Here is a 22,160-nt window from a genome sequence, read left to right as displayed (position 1 = left end):
TACATACATACATACACACACACAAGTTGGTATATACAAACACACACACAAGTTGGTATATACAAACACACACACACGTTGGGGTTGATTTACTAAAACTGCAGATGTAAAATCTGGTGCAACTCTGCATAGAATTAAATTACATTTTTTATTAAAATGTAGCACTACTCCCCTGGGAGCTGCTGGTTACGGGTTCCCCTGGGTTACCATTAGCAACGACATGACAGTTCAATATTTTCAGAGTGATTTTGGCTCAGTCAGGAAACAGTCCAGTAGCTTTGGTTTTTGTGTTTTTATTGAGAATTTGGATGGGAGAAGGGAATGAGTGGGATACTCCAACTTGTATAACTATGCACAATTAGCTGGGCCGACTGGTTAAAGAGGTTGTAAACTCATTTAACATTTTTTTTTTTTTTTTTTACAACCAGAAAGAGAAACACATAATGAGCTAGTATGAATCGCATACTAGCTCATTATGAAATACTTACCTTAGAACGAGCCCCCGGCGTGCCGCCCGCTTACCTGTATGACGGGCGACATGTTCAGTCGCCCGTCTTCCGGGATCGTGGCATTCGGCCATCTGATTGGCCGGACCCGCGATTACGTCACTCCCGCGCATGCGCGCGGGAGCCGACGGTCACGGCACGGGGCTCTGAAGGAATGGCACCAGCGGCCGTTCCTTCAGAGCGCATGCGCCAGTGACGTCACTGTTGGCATGCAAGTTAAATATCTCCTAAACAGCATGTTTAGGAGATATTTACAGTACCTATAGGTAAGCCTTACCATAGGCTTACCTATTGGTACAACTTGCAGAGGAGGGTTTACTTCCTCTTTAATGCTGAGTAGCACTGTATAACGCTAGTCATGGCTAGGCCGCTGCTTCACCTTGTCATAAGCAGTGAAGTAGAATTGAGAGAACTTTCTGAGGTAAACTGTACTGTACTGCAGAACAATCTTCAGGGCCCTTCCTGGCACCCCCTTTGTTCCTATTCTTCAGGGTCAACTACACGGCACCCCCTTTACTGTTAAACTTCCTGTGTGAGCTAGCTTCTGGATCCCCTGACTTCTCTGGAGTGGTCCCCTTTCCTAGGCAGACCCTGTGGCAAATCCCTGAGTACTCACGACACAGTTTTTCCTGAGAGACTCTGCCACCAACTCTACTGTCAGCACTCTGGATCCTCTGCAGCTCAGCTCCACTCCCGGTTCACTAGGCCGACTGCCTGAACCACCTTCCTCACACCAGCAGGAGGAGAGACAGCCGTCTGCCTCCTTCTGGGGCTCTGCTTCCCGCCAAAGATGCCCTGTCACATGTCCCCCCGCATTTATGGTCAATCCCAGGATGCATTGCGGGAATGCCCTCCCACTGGGACTGCCATCAAACACGATGTGCCACTGGCTGGGTTTCCTCCACTGTCCAAAAAGCTTCCTCATTGGATACAGTGGGGGCACCCCCTCAGACCCAGTGAATCACATCTGGAAACGTGACAGGCAAACTAATAGATCAGGCTCCCCTGATAAGCAGCAGGAGCAACAGATGCTTTTACCTAGCACCTACTTAACTAGAAGGGTGCTACAGAAAATTAAATTGTATTACATTAAAAACTTTGCTTACGCTTAAGCACTATAGTGTTGCATGCGGTGAAAGGTGGAAGCCAACGTACAATAACCAATGTGTGCATACCTCCCAATTGTCCCTCATTTTGAGGCATTATCCTGGTTTTGGAACCAAATCCCTTTGTCCCTCTTTCTTCCTCACTTGTTCCTCTTTGTGATTTCATACATGTCATTGTATATTGTAATTCAGCCCTCAAAATTTCAACTCGTCTGCTCGCCTTTGGTGAGTGGAAATTAGTTGAGGGCGAGTGTGGAGCAGGGGTGGACTTGGCTGACAGTTTCCTGGTGGCAGAAGCAGTGCAGCCATCAAAATGGCCCAGAGGAGGGTCTCTACCACTGAGGGACAGTTTGTAAATGAATACCTGGCCGCTGTCAAACAAAGTCCTGCCTCCTGGACTGGCTACTATGATGAACAGCACACTGGTCCAATGCCAGCCCAGGAGGTGGGACTTTGTTTGACAGTGGCCAGCTATTCATATACAAGCGGTGTCTCAGCAGGAGATTCCTGCTCTGTGTGATCTGGACGCCATACCCTCCCGATTCCTCCCTGCCGGATTGATGGGCACTGATGAGCAATGATAGGTTGCACTGATAGGCTGCATTTATGGGCACTGATAAGAACTATTTAGGCTACACTGATTGCCACTGATAAGGCTGCTCTGATGGGCACTGATAAGGCTGCACTAATGGTCACTGATGAGGTGGAAATGATAAGCTGCACTGATGGGGCTGCACTAATGGGCACCAATAGGCTGCACTGATGAGCACCAATAGGCTGATGGCCACTGATGAGGCGGCAATGATGGGCACTGATAAAGCTACACTGATGGGCACCAGTGAGGCTGCACTAATGGGCACCAATGAGGCTGCACTGATGGGTACTGACATGCTTTATGTTAATATTGTTAAAGCACTTGTTAATATTTATTTTTGGAACTTAATTCTGCATAAAACATTTAACAGTGTAATTTCATTAGAAAATTTACAAAGTTGTTTTTAGAGGCAGACCTAGGGATGGAGCAGGGTAGGGGTTGGTTTGGGGCAACTGGTGGCAAGTAACTTTTAAAGCCTAACGAGTGGCTCAGGACTTGAGATTTTAAGCCCTGTTGTAAATGTTTTAGTAGAGTAAGAAAGGGTTAAAATCCCTACCAGACTTTTTTTTTGCTGTCCATGTCCTGAATAGGAGACTTCTCTTCATTGCTTGAAAATGCAACAGGGAGTGAGAGGCAATCTCAATAAAATGATGGGTAATCTCAGAACATTTGACCCCATTAAAGGATTTACCTTCACCTCTTGCTCTCGTGACAATACTAAAGCATTTCCCAGGGAAACGGTAAGATGGCCTCAGAAGAAGAATAGCTTTTCTGAGCTCCTGTGAACACCAGGAAGCCCAAGGAGCCCAAGACCCCTTTTTTCAGGTTTTTTTTTGTTTTTTAAAACTACCCCCCCCCCCCCCGAATTCCATTAAGGACCTCTTTCTCCAAGACATTCAGATGCACAGGCTGGCGCCATGATGGCAGCATGCCCCCCTCCCCCCCAGGAGATTGCAGTAGCAGTGCTTACTGTATGGAGGAGTGAGGCTTTCCCCCCGTCCACCACCACACCCCCCTCTTTTTCCTGGTCTCAAGCAGATCTGCATCACTACAAACCCTAACAGTACTGGACCCAAAGACACCTGCGGATTCTTGCCAGGGCAGCTGCCACAAAGACAGAGGCTCTCTTCCTTTGCTCTAGACCAGTGGTTCTGGAGACAGATGTGGCCCTTTGCTTGCCTCTATCTGGCTCTTGGTGCACTGTTCCATTCACAACTGACACTAATGATAGGGCACTATTCCTGCCATTGACATCAGCGGTGGGGCATTATTCCTCCCAATGGCGAGGTTCTATTTCTACTTCCAATAGAACCAATGATGGGGCATTAATTACTCCCACTGGCGCTGGGGGATTTTCTACTTAGATCCAAACCAGAATTTCCATTCACTTTCTGTCTAAGCGACAATGATCACCAGGACAAATAGTCTGGTGAATCTCTCCAGCTGGGACACAGAAAGCAATAAAAACTTGGCAGAAGATCCGACTCTTCCCCACTCCAGCATAAACTAAAAAAAAACAAAGTTTCAGCTTTACATACACATGAATTATTAATAATTAAGAAGAATTCCAGGTAGAGATTTTTTATATAGTTACATTGGTCTAGCTTAGACCAATGTAACTATGAATATACCATACCTGGCTGAAGCCCCTGGAAGCTGGAAATCATTGTAGTAGGCACTGTTACTCCAGTGATCTCCACCTGCTTCCAGGTCTCATACTTAGCGGCTGCCCTACTGCATTGGGAACACAGGTGGGCCATTTAGAGCAAAGTTTCTCAACTCCAGTCCTCAAGTACCCCCAACAGGTCATGTTTTCAGGCTATTATTTTGCACAGGTGATTTGATCAGTTTCACTGCCTTAGTAATTACCACAGCCGTTTCATCTGAGGGAAATCCTGAAAACATGACCTGTTAAGGGTACTTTTGGACTGGAGTTGAGAAACATTGATTTAGAGCAGTGTTTCTCAACTCCAGTCCTCAGGGCACACTAACAGGCCAGATTTTAAGTATTACCTTGGGGTGATGCAGACTGGAATACTGCAATCATTGAGCAGCAAATTATATCACCTGTGATGTACTTCCGTTTTCTTGCAAACCTGGCCTGTTAGTGTGCCCTGAGGACCAGAGTTGAGAAACACTGATTTAGAGAACTCCCGTGCATTTTCTCATTGAATGCAAAGTGTTCCCTGGTTGGACGAGGTGGAGAGGTTGGGCGAAGATGTCACAATCTCCACCTTAAATTGGAGTTCCAGCCTATTTTGCAACTTTATTGATTCCTGGAGTGCTCGCTATGCTGATCAACAATTGGGCATTTTCAATTTTTTTTTGGGGGTCCCTTACCTTATTTTCAGGGCATTTTTGATTGTACTTCCTCCTTCTCCCCCCTCTGTGGCCGTGGCCACCGACATCACTTCCGCCTTTGCATTGCATCCTGGGAGCTGTTTGTCATCACTCCCAGGAGGCTGGAATCAGGAAGAACTCCCAGAACACTCCCTGGAATCAGGAAGAAGGACACAGCAGATTACACTGTGGCTTCAGATGCCCACATCCAAGATGGCTGTGCCCAGACAGCGTTTTTAGAACAAAGATTTTGACTAAAATCCAATACTGTACACCTTGTAAGTATGAGAATAGCGGTTCTGTAAAGGGCGATGGATTAGTATTATAGGGGTATTTTTAGTTAAAAATGGTATTTGAGGCCGGAACTCCGCTTTAACAAATCAGGGAACCCTTTGCATCCACTGAGAAGGTGCAGAGCGTTCCTCCAACGGTGCTCCGGCTGAGCGAGCAATCTCCTGTTTAGAATGCAACAGGGAAGCTGCTCAGCATGGGGCCTAGAAAGTAGTAGAATCACTACAGCAAAGTAGTAGAATCTACTACAGTGATTTCTAGTTTCTAGGGCGATTTTTGTCATGGTCTGTGTAAAGGAGGCTTGTCAGAGGTGTATCCTTTCCCTACACATACTTTATACTATATTGTGTTCCTCTTTCCCATCTCAGAAAGTTGAAAGGCCTTGGTGTGTATAGTGGCCTACCATACTGTATATACAGTAACTTAAGCTAATGTTTGCCACGATATTATATCTGAACTTCAAAAAAAAGGTAAATTCTCTGTATTCTAAGTTAAACACAAGTCACTTATATTGAATAATTCTAAAATACCTGCTTTGTACAAGCTTATAAGTCTGCATTCATCATGCATTGCCTCAGGCATAACTGGCGTAGTGCACAACAAACAACTCACTATGTAAAATACCTATGCTGCTACAATGTTTCCCACTCCTAACACTTCAATTTCATCATCCACGTTAAACTGCAACTAATCCAGGATAATATACTATGAAAATACAAAACACAATAGGCAATGCTGAGCTAACACCCAACTTCTGCTTCTCAGTGGAGTCCTCTGCCAGACCTCTGCATGCAGAACTACTTGAAAACAGGTGTTAAAGTCACATTCATTCTCAAATGGTTTTTGCCAACATAAATTTACTGAAAGGTCAGAGAGCATAGCACTTGTGTTTGGCATGTGGTCATTCAGCTAACTCAGGAAACAGAAATCAACCGTTTTCTTTGTGCAAATGTAGAGCAAAAATGATCAGTAATGTCTTCACAAGTAGTCATTTTCCTACTGTAAAAATGTGCAGCTCCTCTAAACAGAGCTGCTGTTATTAATCACGGGGTACAATATTATTAGCAGACACAAAACTAACAGAGAACACGTGTAAATTATTTAATTAAAAAAAAAACATAAAAAGGGCTAAAGTTATTTTATTTTACAATTTTTTTAAAAATATTTTATTACAATATTTAAAATTATTATTATCTTTCTTTTTTTTTTTTTTTTTTTTTTTTTTTTACAATTTGTTATTTTTTTTTACAGGAAAGGGAAGCCTGAAGCGCTGTGTGGGGGGCAATTACAGGAACAATGCCCTGTGTCTGTATCTCTCCCCGCAGCAGCTGAAAGCTGTCAGGAGGGGGAGAAACTGGCTTTCAGCTGCTGCAGAGAGTGCCCCCCCTGCCCGACCGCACAGATTCCCCGAGCTGTTGGGGGCCCCCCCTATGTGTCTAGGCCCCTACAGGAGGACTGGTGATCCCCCGCCCTGCCTGTAAAGACAATCAATAGAGATGACAAGTGGTGGGACTCTGGTAATCCTGTTAATCACTAGCTGTACCTGGCAGCAGAATCACAGTGGGTCTTTTGTTCCAGACATGTTAACAATTAAACTACATGCACAATTTTACATGTAATCAATGTTTATTAAAGGTGTTTTTCAAACTACAAAAAAAAAATAAAAAATCAAAAGCATACAAAGAACAAAGAGGCTAAACGCCCGTACACACGATAAGAAAATCTGAAGGGAAATTTCGTCCGACGACCGATCTGCCGATTTTCGGATTGTTAGTATGGTTTTCGATAGCCGACTCCGACTTTTCGGCCGAAAAAAATCCTGATGTGCAGGCTATAAAATTTTTATCGTCTGTCAACAAAACGTCCGATTTTCATCTCATTAGTACAGTTTTTGACGGAAAAAAATCTTAAGAGCAAGACTATGCATGCTCAGAGATGAAAGAACACATACAAAGCAATCCAACACATGACATCACTTCTGAAGTAGAATTCTGTCGTACGGGAAAATTCGTATGAAAATAACCTCTTCAGTTTCCACATCAGACTAGCGTGCCACAAAAAACGGACAACAGATCGTTCGATAATCTGATCGTGTGTACGGGGCTTAAGGCATTGTTGGACAGCAAATCTGGAATGGTTATGGTTAAATAGTCAATAATAAAGGTAAAAAAAAACAGATATACACGTACTTATGAAATATATCCTTGGTTATATTCAATGTGGGGTTGATTTACTAAAACTGGAAAGTGCAAAATCTGGTGCAGCTCTGCCAAGAAACCAATCAGCTTCTAGGTTTTTTTTTTTTGGAGTCAAAGCTTAATTGAACAAGCTGAAATTAGAAGCTGATTGGCTACCAAGCACAGCTGCACCAGATTTTAGTACCTCAAATCCTGTGTTAATACAAAACCACTATCACACGGGCGCACCGTCTGACAGAGTCTGTTCTGCTCAGCGGGGGATTGATCTGCTGATCCCCGCTGAGCAGGCGGATGACAGCTCCGTCTCCGCTCTGTGTGCAGAGAAGGAGCTGCCAGATCCCTGCTGTCCGCTATGGGGAGATCGGGTGAGAACGGACCGCCTGTCCGTTCTCATCTGATCCCATCCAATCCGATCCTCCAGACGGATGGAAAATAGGGTTTCCATCCGTTCGGATTTCATGGACAGGATCGGAATCGGATAGCAGCAGGTGTCAGCAGAGATGTCTCCGCTGACACCCGCTGCCCTATAGGGCTGCATGGAGCATGCGATCAGGTCGGCCTGAAAAACTGACAGGCAGATCGGATCGGATCGCCTGTGTGAAAGGGGCCTAAAGATCATATGTGTGCAACCATTTATCTTGACTCATCTACCAATGTAGTGGCAGGTTGACCTGCTGTGTCACCTTACCTGGCCATAGTTTATTGGAATAGAGAAGAAGAAAGAGAAAGAAAGGACGAGTCTATAGGAGAAATAGAAGAATAAGGCATAGCAGCAACTAAGACCCACATGGATAAAATAAATAAGGGTAGGAGTAAAGAAAACAGGGGGAATCATGATATTCTATAGGCCTAGCAATTTTAAATTCATGCCACTGAGTAACTGAAGTACTTCTTTCCAATCGCCTTATCTACAAAACAATGCAAAAGGAGATGACTAACAGCAGGTGCATACCCTGCTCAGTGCCAGCTGATCAAAATCACCCATGTGCTCAGTCCTAAGCTTTTTTATTACCGATTACAGGTATCAAAGTCTACTATACTCTCAGTATTCATCTTCTTTTACAGTGCTTATAATTTATTTTATCTGAATGATTCATAAGCTTTAAATATAGGAGCATTTAAGACAATTTCTTCCATATCAGCCTCTGTACTTCCTTGAGTTTGAAAGAGTAATTCCATAAACCATTAATGTTCTCATTGACCTCTGAATCCCTGACCCTTTGTACCTCCAATCATACCCACTACTAGAAAGTTGCTGTATACTTCCCGTCTTAAGCCTCGTACACACGCATCGAAAATCGGCAGGGAATTTTCGTCCGACGACCGATCTGCCGATTTTCGGCTTGTTAGTATGATGCTTCCGACAACCGACTCCGACTTTTCGGCCGAAAAAATCTCGTGTGCAGGCTTAAAATTTTTGTCAGCCGCCAAAACACGGCCGATTTTCGTGCAGTCAGTACAGATTTCGACAGGGAAAAATCTTATGAGCAAGACTGGGCATGCTCAGAGAAGAAAGAACACAAAGAAAGCAATCCAACACATGACATCACTTCTGAAGTAGCATTTTGTCAGGTGAGAAAATTTGTGTGCAGTCTAGGCACATTCCAACCAACAAAACACCACTCTGGACAAAAGACGGACGACCGGTCGGCCGATAATCGTTGCGAGTATACTAGGCTTTACAGAGGTGCTACCATTTGTCTCAACAGCATTATGTATTCTAGTTAGTATGCTAGTTTCTACAAATGGTTTTTAGCTTTGGAATTTGTTTTGTTTATTGATAACACTTAAGACGTTGCTTGTAGATTATAGGTGGTGTAATTATAACTCTTCTATAGTTTCTAATAGAAAAGTTGTTTAGAACTCCATCTACCAGTCTATTATAATTTTGTCTTCGTTTTTAACTCTGGGAGATCTACCTAAATGTAAATCAGCCAGATCTACTTAAATGTACATCAGCTAATATCCAAATTTAGGAACCTAGAATAATTTGTTATTTTTGCCATTTGTGCATTCTGATATTGTCATTGGCAAGTTAAGTGGAAAATGGGCTATTGGTAAGGAGTACCATATCCAATGAGTAACATTACCAAGAATTAACAGAAACTGAAAAAACGACTTGACTGTCTCACTTTTGAGCCAGATGATTGGTCTGGCATCTGGATGACAACCAAATCTTGCTCTCAGAGTTCAGTGGCACTGAAAATGACCTTTAAAAGGTCTTAATGCAATAGTATTTAGTTCCTGATAGGATCAATAAGTGTGTACCTACTTACTCACTGGTCTGCTTTCAGGGCTCCAAATATGCAGGTAACCATCATATATGGTGGTCCTGCCCTATGGTTAGTAAATTCTGGTCGGAATTTCTCCACATCCTTTCAATTATGTTTGATAAGCCTTTTTATCCCTGACCCTACTGTAGCTCTCCTTAACAGGCAACCCCAACAACTCACTTTGAAACAATTTAAGTTGCATCCTCAAGTAACAACTGCTGCCAAACAAACCTTGTCCAAGGCCTGGAAGACCACTAGGTTTTACCTTATAGAGACCAAAAAGAGGATCACACAAGCTGTGATCCATGGCAAAAATCAAAGCCACACTACAAGATAGGGTACGCAAATATACCATAGTATAGTGTCCTTGTATCACCCATTTTACCCCTCCGGACTTTGACTCATCACTTATGGAACCATCATTTTATGAAACATTGTCTTGATTCCCAATTGCCATCCTTCTGAACTGCTTGAGCATACCCTCAGGACTCCCATTTTCTCCCTATCCTCCCTTCTCTCTCCATATTAATGCTTTTATTGTTGTTTTGTAAACTCCTGCTTTCTACCATGGCTATTGTTTATTCTAGCACCTTTGTAGTGAACTTGCTCATCCTCCACTGATGTATGTTATAGAGCTTTGATGCTGTTATTGCCAATGTTAATTTGCTAAAAGAGCAGAATTCACTTTACAAAGTGATTTTTTCACTTAGCTTAGTAAATGTGGTGAAGCTGTGTTGATGTCAATCATCCAATCACGTGCGAGCAAGATTCTTGTTTTTTGTTTTTTTCACATTTCTTGTACCTCATTGGTTGCAAAGTATAGTTTCATTACATTTACTGAGCTTAGTGAAAATTCCCTTGTGTATAAGCTCTACTCTTTTAGTAAATCAACCCTTATGAGGAAGAATGTTGAATACGACTGGTTGCTTTAAGACAACACAAACAGGTCCTATAAAAAAAATATTATGATAAACTAGGCTCTCTGTAGCTGGAGTAAAAGTAGAAAATAATTTTCCCACCTGATTATCTTTTTCCCTCCATTCAAAACAGGATGTGTGTTACTGGCTTTGTATTTAGAGCATCGGCTACAAGTTTAGTGCAGTTTTTGCTACAATGTTATGTAGTATCTCTGTTCTCGGATTAAAGGCCAAAGAAACAAAAGCCTTTACATTGTATGTCATAGCCTAACTGGGTAAGGGTGACTTTCCACTGGCTGTTCCCCTTACCCCTAACAAATAGATTAGTGGAAGGGTGGTCTATGGCAGAGATATTAGACCTTTTTTTATAGGGGGTTGTCTCTCACAGTTTAATGCCTAGGGCACAGATTTGTGATCCCATTAGAACCTAGCATAGTCACCATCATACACATAATAACCCTAACCTCCATAAACTGGTTCCTGACTTAAACACTGTGCACTGTGTCTGTGGTAGCCTGTGACTGCATGCTAGGGCTGCATGATATTGGGGAAAAAAGAACATTGCGATATTTCGTTTTCAACTATATATATTGCGATATTTCTCTGGGTGGAATGCAGAAGACGGATTAGGCAGAGTCGGGACTCACAGTTGTGGTAGGAGGTAGAAGAACACAGCCCGACATGACATCTGTCCCACACGTTCCCTCTGCCGCCCTGGAGCTAGTTCTCTTGACCGAGTGGTGAGCGCGGCACAGCGAACCAATCACGTGAGTAGCGGCACAGGGAACCAATTAGGTGTGCAGGCACGCGTGATTGGTTAGCTGTGCAGCTGCTCACTGCGCGCTGCTCACCGCTGAACATGTGGGACGGCTGCCAGCACTGTGAGTCATCCTCCCCCCCGAGTCCTGACTTCTCCCTGCCTCCCTGCCTAATGGTAAATATCATGTCTTCGGCGATATGAATATCGCCCACGTCCGCAGAACGATAGTCGATATCACATCGACTATCGTTCAGCCCTACTGCATGCCCTACGTATATGGTTTAAAATGACAAGCAAAGATTGGTATTGTCCAAATATAATACTCCTGGGGTCAGCTTTTAAGGTTCACTCCCCAGTGCATTCTTCGATGTGCTGAAAACACGTGTGATGGCACATGTCCATGAAGTCAGTCTGCCTATCACGGGACCATGCTGCGATGCATTGTAATGTAATGCCACATGCTACAATAATATGCAACACATTTCTTTCCAGAAGACACCAATGTGAGGATTTGATATCATATTTTATTGGCCAAATGGTCTGGATGGTGAATCTGGCTAAACGATGACAGCGCATATATATATATATATATATATATATATATATATATATATATATATATATATATATATATATATATATATATATATATTATATAGTCATAATCAAGATCTTAAAATTAACATGTATCTTTCAGGTCCCAACAGAATGGAACCTCTTTTGCCTGGGCTGGAGTTTCCACCTCATCTCATAATAACCTGGCATATTTATCCCCTGTATGAGATATATCAAATTGCAGTGAGCTTAACACTTTTTGTACATAAAAAAGTAAGAATCAGGAAAAAAGTTCATTTTGATCATCCTTATCAATATTTCAAAGCTTTAGCTGCCACTTCTTTAAAAAATAAATTCAAGTGATGGGTGCAAAATGTACATTATAGATTGAAAATCATAATTACAGATAATAAATGTATACAATACAAACTGGAAATTGTAGAAGTCTAGTTTCACACTGCTGTGATCCAATATTGATCCAATTTTCAGTGCTTTTTTTGTAGCGCAACTTAGACACAATTTAAATGCAACTTGGATGTTGTGTGCATATTCTATGGGGCCAAAATCCCGCTGGAATCACACCAAAGTAGTACAGGAATCTTTTCCAAAACCACGCTGTGCTGAGTTGCAATTAAGTGAATGGGTACCAATAAAACAATGGGATTTCTTTCCATTGCCATTCGATTCTGTATGACTTAAGTAACATCTGAAATTGCACTAGTGTGAACAAAGCCTAACATAGTGGCAAAATTGTATATAGGTTCCAGGAAAGTGGGCAAGTGCTTGGAGATGGAGTAAAGTGCCATTTATCCAAGCAGCTATCTCCCTGCCAGTTGCATTATCGGACAGCTGTGGAGGGAAAAGGAATGCCCTGTCCGAACTCACAACTAGCCTTGGGCAACACATAGAAGCAGAATACATTAATAAAAATTGGAAGTGAGATATCTTCTTTATCTTTGGTTTTACAAGAATCCTGTAAAAATTTGGGCATGCCACTAGGATGGCAGATGTAGAAGACTTTAAACAGAAGATTACTTTAGCAGTACACCAAATGGAGAGACATCAGAGTTCAGGTAATTACTGGTACACATACTGTATGTTACACAGGGCTTCCTTCCTGTTCCTTAGCTGTCTCTGAATAGGCTTCAAATTATTTGCTTACATTTAGCAAGAAAGGTCTGCACTGGTAGGAATCACATATAGCAATATAATCTAAACAGATGTATTCCTTGAGATGAACATTCCATTAGGAATACATATACATGGCTATATTAAGACGTGGTGTTGCAGTGGAGAACTCCAATACATCATACATTGCACTCATACTTGTTGGACATTTTAAGGTGTACTTTCTTGTGTTAGCACCAAGAAGAACAGAATATGTCTTCACAGAACTTGTAAACATTTCTGTTGGTTATAACTGGAATAGCCTTACAGCAAACAATGTTTATATAGCTACAGCTCACACTTGTAATCCCATGGTGCCCTTTTATTGCAGTGTTCTATGTGTTCCAAACCCTTATAAAACCCATGGTTGTACAATTTCCTGGTCAGTCCACCCCAAACTGAGGTTATTTGTAAGACCCCTTTCACACATGTGGGACAATTCGTTTGATCAGTTCACTCACTTTTTTCCAAAGAAAAAACAGATGAAGTTTACATCAGTTTTTCATCCGTTTGTCATCAGCTTTTTTACATCTACCAGCTAAAGTCCTTAACCACTTGAGTCCCGGGGCATGCAAAAACGGACTGTTTATCTGTTTACATCCGTTTTTCATCCAATCCTTTTTTTTAATGGAGGAAAAATAGGGTTTTCATCCATTTAAAAAAACGGATGTTGATGGAAGCGGATGAAGACGGATGTAAATGGACGATCATCCATTTTCTTTTTTCATAAGAACGCATTGATGTCCGCTTTTTATCTGTCAACGAATGGATGAAAAACGGACAAACGTTCCCGTATGTGTGAAAGGGGCCTAAGTGGATGCTGATTACCTTATTGGTTTCCTATAGAGCAGTGGTTCTCAACCCCTGGGCATGACCTGCTGATAGGCCGTGTTCTCCCGCCTGCCAGGCTATGGCTTCAGTGACAGTCTGGGCTAGGAAACAAATGTGGCTGCTGACCCTGTAGTATGATTGAAACAGCTGCAGTCCCGCACTTCACTGAGTGTAATGTATAAGCACAACCTGCAACCAGACACAATGAAGCAGCAGCTAATCAGCAAAGTTCTGACACTGTCACATGACAGTATTGGATCTTCCTGATTGGCTGCAGCTGCAGGGAATCTGATTAGTGACACTTTGGGGTTGCACTTTACACTCAGTGTACTACGGGACTGCAGCTGTTTAGTTCATTAATGTAAGTGGGAATGCAGGACCGCAAATGTGACAAAATGAAGATGAAGAGGATGTTCAACTTGTTTCTAAAAACAACATTAATGTACCCAAAGATTTCTTTGAAATAAAGTATTATTTATTTAATATTTAGCATTGTTTACCAACCGAAAAATGTAATAAGTGGGACTATACTATTTAACTAAGTGCAATTATGTAATTTAAATTTTATTTTTTAGTTTAATTTACATATAATTTATTATAGAGTGAGAAATGAGGCTGAGAGGGAGAGATAAAGAAAAAAGGTCAGAGGAGATAGGACAGATGCGATAAATACGATAAATACAGTATCTCACAAAAGTGAGTACACCCCTCACATTTTTGTAAATATTGTATTATATCATTTCATGTGACAACACTGAAGAGATTACATTTTGCCTTTAATGTAAAGTAGTGAGTGTACAGCTTGTATAACAGTGTCAATTTGCGGTCACCTCAAAATAACTCACACAGCCATTAATGTCTAAACCGCTGGCAACAACAGTAAGTACACCCCTAAGTGAAAATGTCCAAATTGGGCCTAATTAGCCATCCCCCCCCCCCCCGGCGTCATGTGACTAGTTAGTGTTACAAGGTCTCAGGTGTGAATGGGGGACAGGTGTGTTAAATTTGGTGTTATCGCTCTCACTCTCTCACACTGGTCACTGGAGGTTCAACATGGCACCTCATGGCAAAGAACTTGCTGAGGATCTGAAAAAAGAATTGTTGTTCTACATAAAGATGGCCTAGGCTATAAGAAGATTGCCAAGACCCTGAAACTGAGCTGCAGCATGGTGGACAAGACCATACAGCATTTTAACAGGACAGGTTTCACTCAGAACAGGCCTCGCCATGGTCGACCAAAGAAGTTGAGTGCATGTGCTCAGCATCATATCCAGAAGTTGTCTTTGGGAAATAGACGTATAAGTGTTGGCAGCATTGCTGAAGAGGTTGAAAGGGTGGGGGGGTCAGCCGCACACACTGCATCAAATTGCTCTGCATGGCTGTCGTCCCAGAAAGAAGCCACTTCTAAAGATTATGTACAAGAAAGCCCGCAAGCAGTTTGCTGAAGACAAGCAGACTAAGGACATAAATTACTGGAACCATGTCCTGTGGTCTGATGAGGCCAAGATAAACTTATTTGGTTCAGATGGTGTCAAGCGTGTGTGGCGGCAACCGGGTGAGGAGTACAAAGACAAGTGTGTCTTGCCTACAGTCAAGCAAGGTGACTGGAGTTGCATGGTATGGAGCTGCATGAGTGCTGCCAGCACTAGGGAGGGAACCATGAATGCCAACATGTACTGTGACATACTGAAGCAGAGCATGATCCCCTCCCTTCAGAGACCGGGCCGCAGAGCAGTATTCCAACATGATAACGACCCCAAACACACCTCCAAGAGGACCACTACCTTGCTGAAGAAACTGAGGGTAAAGGTGATGGACTGGCCAAGAATGTCTCCAGACCTAAACCCTATTGAGCATCTGTGGGGCATCCTCAAACAGAAGGTGGAGGAGCGCAAAGGTCTCTAACATCCACCAGCTCTGTGATGTCATCATGGAGGAGTGGTAGAGTACTCCAGTGGCAACCTGCGAAGCTCTGGTGAACTCCATGCCCAAGAGGGTTAAGGCAGTGCTGGAAAATAATGGTGGCCACACAAAATATTGACACTTTGGGCTAAATTTGGACATTTTCACGTAGGGGTGTACTCACTTTTGTTGCCATTGGTTTAGACATTAATGGCTGTGTGTTGACTTATTTTGAGGGGACAGCAAAATTACACTGTTATACAAGCTTTACACTCACTGCTTTACATTGTAGCAAAGTGTCATTTCTTCAATGCTGTCACATGAAAAGATATAATAAAATATTTAACAAACATGTGAGGGGTGTACTCACTTTTTGAGATACTGTAGATAGACAGATAGATAAGATAGATAAAGCACATCCTAATGCCTATGTGTGACACAGATTCCCCTTGCTGCCTTGCCAACCACCCCCCCACCCCCCGTTTCAGGATGGAAAGAGGGGGAGGGGCCAATAAATGTGTTATTTACCGGCCCCTTCCTTTTCTGAATGAACACAATGAGTGATCGGTACTGATCACTCACTGTGTTCATACATAACTGGAGCATAATAAACTGTTTACTATGCTTCAGTTTGTGAATGAACAGGAAGCTCTTCAGCACAGAGCACTTCCGATTTATTCACTGTCCAGTGCAGCTGAGGGGTCAGAGAAAGGGACTGGGGACTCTCTGTCCTCAATCCCTGGATAGATAGATAGATAGATAGATAGATAGATAGATAGATAGATAGATAGATAGATAGATAGATAGATAGATAGATAGATAGATAGATAGATAGATAGATAGATAGATAGATAGATAGATAGATAGATAGATAGATAGATAGATAGATAGATAGATAGATAGATAGATAGATAGATAGATAGATAGATAGATAGATAGATAGATAGATAGATAGATAGATAGATAGATAGATAGATAGATAGATAGATAGATAGATAGATAGATAGATAGATAGATAGATAGATAGATAGATAGATAGATAGATAGATAGATAGATAGATAGATAGATAAAAAAATAAAAATAAATAAATACATAGAGAGAAAGGAGAGAGACAAATAAAGAGAAAATGAGAGAGCCAGGGAGGGTGAAGGGGAGTGAAAGAGAGGAGAAAAAATTAATATAACACTTTAATTACCCAATTTCTGGAATTTTGTCTATTTAGATTACAGTAATTAGAATTTTGACTGAATAAATAAAATGTTTGCATTTCTATACTTATGCTGTATGAGAATTAACTTTTTTATTATTGGGGTATGGAAGGTTTTAGAAGATTTTACTGGGCCCATAGAGCATCTCTCATGGCTTTGAATACCAAGATCTTCCTGCATTTACACTCCTCCTGCTGTAGCAGAAAGAGCCACCCTGATACTGTTGCATTTAACATAAAAAATTCAACAGGATGAGTGAGACGTCTTGTAAATGTCACATATATGCAAGCTCTAAATGAGTCTCTGTATTCCTTATGTCTTTATTTAGGCAGCATCATCATGGCTGGATCGAGCATTCCTAAATACAGAGGTCAGGAAAGACAATCATTATTTTATCATGATGGTTTCCCTTTAAGATGACGTACCTGTCATAAGGTATGGAAGCCACAAGTCACGTACAGGCCTATAATGTATATAGCATGCAAATAAAATGCACCAAGGCAATGTTTACACCCTTAAGTGACAATCTCCTAGGACAGGGGGTCTTCAAACTTTCAAAATAAAGGGCCGGTTTACTGCCCTCCAAACTTTAGGAGGGCCGGACTGTGGCCAATGGAAGTAGAAAATGGCCTGGCATCAGTGGGAGGAAACAATGCCATAGGCTTGGTGGTCAGTGGGGGGTAAAGAAATGACATCATTGATGTCAGTGTGAGGAATAACGCCCCATCACTGGTGTTAGTGGGAAAATGAGTTCCCCATCTCTGGTATCAGTGGGAGGAATATTACTCTATTGATGGTGTCAGTGGGAGAAAAAGTGCCCAGAGGGCTGGATAAAGGCAAGCAAAGGGCCACATTCAGCCCGTGGGCCGCAGTGTGGAGACTTTGGTTCTAGGATAATGCCACCCAAATGTTTTTTTTGTTTAAACTGCTAGATATCACTAATAGGGTTGAGCTCGCAGTTCAGCCAAAAAACAAGTCTAGACGGTATATACAGTATATAGTAGCGAGTTCTTCTCCCACTGCTATATAGAACACTTTCCTTCTTCTGCTGTCAATGGTTTTCTTAGCAACAAGAGACATCACCTATTGACATGGGAGATTTTTTTAAAAATTAAAATACTTAACCCGTATTCATTCATATGGGGGGGGGGATATCTGGGTGCCCCAGATTCTAAATAGCCCCCCCATCTGCAGACCCCCACAACCACTGGACTAGGGTTGTAGGGAAGAGGCCCCACGTCCTCATCAACATAGTGCTTTGCCGGGGGGTCCCCCCTTGCAAGATGCCACCCAACCCCTCAGTGTTGAGGGTATGTGGCCTGATGCGGTTCAGGAAGGGTGGGGGTGGGGGGGGGGCACTCTTTCCTGGCCTGCCATGTTACAATCAATATGGCATTTTGAGGGGAATACTACTCTTTGTTTCCTTGGATTTTTTTTTATGGGGTTCCCCCTAAAAGCCATGCCAGACCCTCAAGTAGAATATGGGGCTGGTATAAATAAAAGGAATTTCCAGCCACTTTATTTACAAATAGAACAAAGCTGCCGGTAACTGTCATTTGCTGGCAATTTAAGCACTTCAGAACTGCCCTCCCGCATTGTACTGTGGACAGGCGGCTCCTACAGGCAAAGCGGCGTACCTATGCGTCACTTCCTGCCCCCCCCCCTCCCGCCAACTCCCGCTGTAATTTGACATAGCAGGATTCTGTCAGCAATGATTCAAGGCTGAGACGTGCTGATTGGCTGTGTCCAATCACAGCCCAGAGCCCTGTGTTGACAAACAACACAGGGCTCTGTACAGAGGTAACAATCTCTTTGCAGGGAGAAAGAACAAACAGAGTTTTAGTAAAAAAAGAAAGAAGTACATAATACACACATTAAGTCCCTGTTCACACTTCTGCGATGCGGGAATGTTGCGAATATGCAGCGTGTTCCCGCATCGCATCCGCACCTCTGACAGCTCACACTGCCATATGCGATATGCAGGGGGTGTCGATTAAAAGTTAACGGCACCCCCAGTTGAGATCGCATATCGCAGTGCGATCTGCAAGTTAGCACAGAATCGGATCGCACTAGTGTGAACCACCATGCGATCCGATTCTGCTGCGGATAAAAAAAGGGTCATGTGCAGGTTTAGTGCGGATGTGGTGCGAATTCAGCCATACAAAGTGTATGGCTGAAATTTCCCCCGCACAGAGATCGCATGTAATTTAGGAGCAGTGCGCTCTGAATTACATGCAATCTCTGTGATCGCACTAATGTGAACCGGAACTGACACTTGTTAGGCACACACTTAACCCCTTAATTCCCCCAAGATGTTAACCCCTTCCCAGCCAGTGTCATTAGTACAGAGACAGTGTATAGTATTATTACTGATCACTGTATTAGTGTCAGTGGTGATGTCAGTGTCAGTTAGTCAGTTCCCACCCAGCTTCAGTTAGCTGACCTTTAAGTATTAACCAAGTAGTAAAATTATGGCTTTCCACCAAACAGAATTTTTTAACATTTTTTTTGTGCTTTTGATACATGTTTCCCAGGGTAGTACCCACCCCCCATGCTCCACTTGTACCTCCTCCCCCCCTCCACTGCCACAATTGGCACCTTTGGGGGGGGGGGGGGTTGGGAGAGCGAGTATCTGGTTTTGGCAGGTACAGCTCCCACTTCGCCATGGCGTACTCAGCTGGAAGTTCAGTCCCCCTCCTCCTTCCCCCACCACCGGGCCATTCACAAAGCGCAGCGTGCTTCGCGTATGTGCAGCAGAGAAATGGCTGTGAAGCCGCAAGGCCTCACTGCCCATTTCCCTTAGCTGAGATGGCAGCGGCAGCACCCAAGAGCCGATTGAGGTGAGGACACCGCTTTATTCCTGGACTGGTAAGTATCCCAATATTAAAAGTCAGCAGCTACAGTATTTGTAGCTGCTGACAATTATATTTTTTCTGAAGGAGCCTGGAGCTTCGCTTTAAGCTGGCGACTGGCAGATTGAAATTCAGCTGGTTTGGCAGGAACCAGACAAATTTAGATTCGTCTATGGGCAGGCTGTTTGTACTGATTCATTGATTGACTTCGGTAAAACCAGCCTGTCCGTTTTGTTTTTTTTCCCCGTTCCCTGCCCGGCGGGTATAGCTGCCAGCAGTGATTATTGTATGCTGCCGGCAAGGAAGGCTCCTGTGCTCCCCGCCAGCAGAACACAATAGCGCTGACTGTGTTAATGGGGGAATCAAGGAATTTTCTTTCCTTTCACCATGGCCTGCATTGGACCATTACGTTTTTTTTTTTTTTTAAACACTTGGCTCACTTTAACTTCAGTAGGGTTCTGCAATAAAACTTTAGTAATATTTAACCCACCCCGAATTGAAGTCAGGTATGTTCAGCTCATCCCTAATGACCAACATTGAGGAAGAAACAGGAAGTCTGCTTTTATGACAAATTACTAATCAATAATTTACTACGTATTAAGATACCCGGTTCAATATGATCGTTCTTAAGGATTTAAAGTGCATAAAACCATAACCAAAATTCTTGTCTTTTCCAATCAGACGAAAAAAAAATGTATAGATTAAAAAAAAAAAAAAATTTATAATGAACAGAATATTTAGGGTTAACCTACATCTCTCTTAACCCATTATGGACTAGACACAACAAGTTTACAGTACATGTTAAAAAGCTATAGAACATACAGCTGTATTCTTTGTTTTGTTACTTTAACTGGAAGGTAACTCATGCAACTTAACTTCTTATCCTTAATAAAACAAATTACACACACACACATATATATACATATACATATATATATATATATATATATATATATATATATATATATATATATATATATATATATATATATATATATATACACACATACATACATACACACATACGTGTGTATGTATGTATGTATATATACACATACACACATATATAATTAAAATAAAAACAGCCAAAGCGCAGCCTGCTAATATAATACAAAGGCTCGGGAACGGTCGCAGCTCTGGGAAATGATAGGTGATTTCCTGAACTAAAAATAGAAATAGTGAAAAACTTTATGGAAGTTGACTTTGTACTCACAGATTTCGGGGCAGCGCCTGGCTCTGATGTTGTTGTGACGGTGGACCCAGTTTTGTATCTCATCATCTTGTCATTCAACAGAGATCTGTCTGTGGATTACAGAAATAAATGCTCCTCCAGTCTCCTCTTGTTGAACTCAGTCAGTTGGCTTGCTCCATGTAGTAAGATTACTCATTCGCACACATGTCCCTGAGACAGACTAAGAAGGGGTTTAAGCTCTAAAGATTTGACAGTGGAAGTGCAGTTAAATCTCTCCTCCCTTTTCCTGAAGCTGGAGATGTCCTGGTGGAGTAATCCTCCTCTATCCACAAGTGTCAGGAGGGCTGGATGACAGCTCCCTCCCTTCTGCTCTGCTCTGCTCTCTGGATGACAGCTCCCCTTTACTCTGCTCTCTGGATGACAGCTCCCCTCTGATTTCCTCTCTTGATGACAGCTCCCCTTTACTCTGCTCTCTGGATGACAGCTCCCCTTTACTCTGCTCTCTGGATGACAGCTCCCCTTTACTCTGCTCTCTGGATGACAGCTCCCCTCTGATTTCCTCTCTTGATGACAGCTCCCTACTGATCACCTGCACTAACCCAACACAAGGAAACACTCAGGTGCAGCTTGTTCTCTGGCTCATCTCACCTGTAGCTTCCTACTAGACTTGTCAGGCAGCATTCATGGCAGATATTTGTGCTGCTTACCTGGACAGAAGCATGAAAGCACATCAGGAAACTCCCTCCCTCCCCGTCACAGCTAGGAGGGTGGTGTCTGTCATTCTTCAATGTGACAGCAGAGACCTGGCCCAGGTTAACCTGTCACTCTCCACATGTTGGAGCTCGGTGGCAAACCAGGAATGCAAGTTTGTGCATGTGGGTTTTTAAAGTTTAATTAGTAGTAGTTAGTATATTTTCATTTACGTTTAATGGTGGATAAGTCAGACATTTGCAAAAAAAAAAATAATAATAATAATAATTGCACAAGAAAGCTAAATAAATACCATACAAAAGTAATAAATGCCAAAGAAAAAAAATGCAAAACATTAAATGAATAAATAATAAATAAAAATGTATTGTAAATATTAAAAAACAAATACATTATAATAAATTAAAAAATAAAGAAATAAAAAATAATAAATTGATTTATTAAAAAAAAAAAATTGCATTTATTAATTAAGCTTTTTGTTTGCATTGGAGCCTGCAAAGCAGTCCAACCACAATCAGTGGATTGTGGATGCAATACTCTGGCTCCTGAAGACGATTCCTCCAACTCCTGGACCTTCAGTTATTGGCCATACACACTATACAACTGTCTTTAGATTTTTTCATTTAGATTTACCAAAACCATTTAATATGAGATCAAACCTAAACACTTTCAATTTGTATGCAATCAGGCAGGCCCCTGCACTCCATTGTTGAAGGTAAATCTAAAGGAAATCTAACAACAAAAGTTGTATAGTGAGT

The 22,160-nt window shown here is 42.2% G+C and overlaps 1 protein-coding gene across 3 annotated transcripts in view; it reads right to left on the bottom strand.

The window, feature by feature from the left end:
- The window catches only part of LOC309554943 (myocardial zonula adherens protein-like), a 173,167-nt gene extending 152,142 nt beyond the window's left edge, over positions 1–21,025 (bottom strand). For all 3 annotated transcript variants that reach the window (XM_082256693.1, XM_082256692.1, XM_082256694.1), the window contains exon 1: positions 20,716–21,025. In XM_082256693.1, coding sequence (XP_082112819.1) covers positions 20,716–20,781 — 66 coding nt within the window. In that variant the 5' untranslated portion in view covers positions 20,782–21,025. The remainder of the gene's footprint in view (positions 1–20,715) is intronic.
- Between the last annotated feature and the right edge of the window lie 1,135 nt (positions 21,026–22,160).

This window comes from Pelophylax lessonae, assembly GCF_965119305.1.
Source record: "Pelophylax lessonae genome assembly, chromosome: 4".
Taxonomy (NCBI): domain Eukaryota; kingdom Metazoa; phylum Chordata; class Amphibia; order Anura; family Ranidae; genus Pelophylax; species Pelophylax lessonae.
Note: the sequence above shows the minus strand (reverse complement) of the source record. Positions and strands in the feature narration are given on the sequence as shown.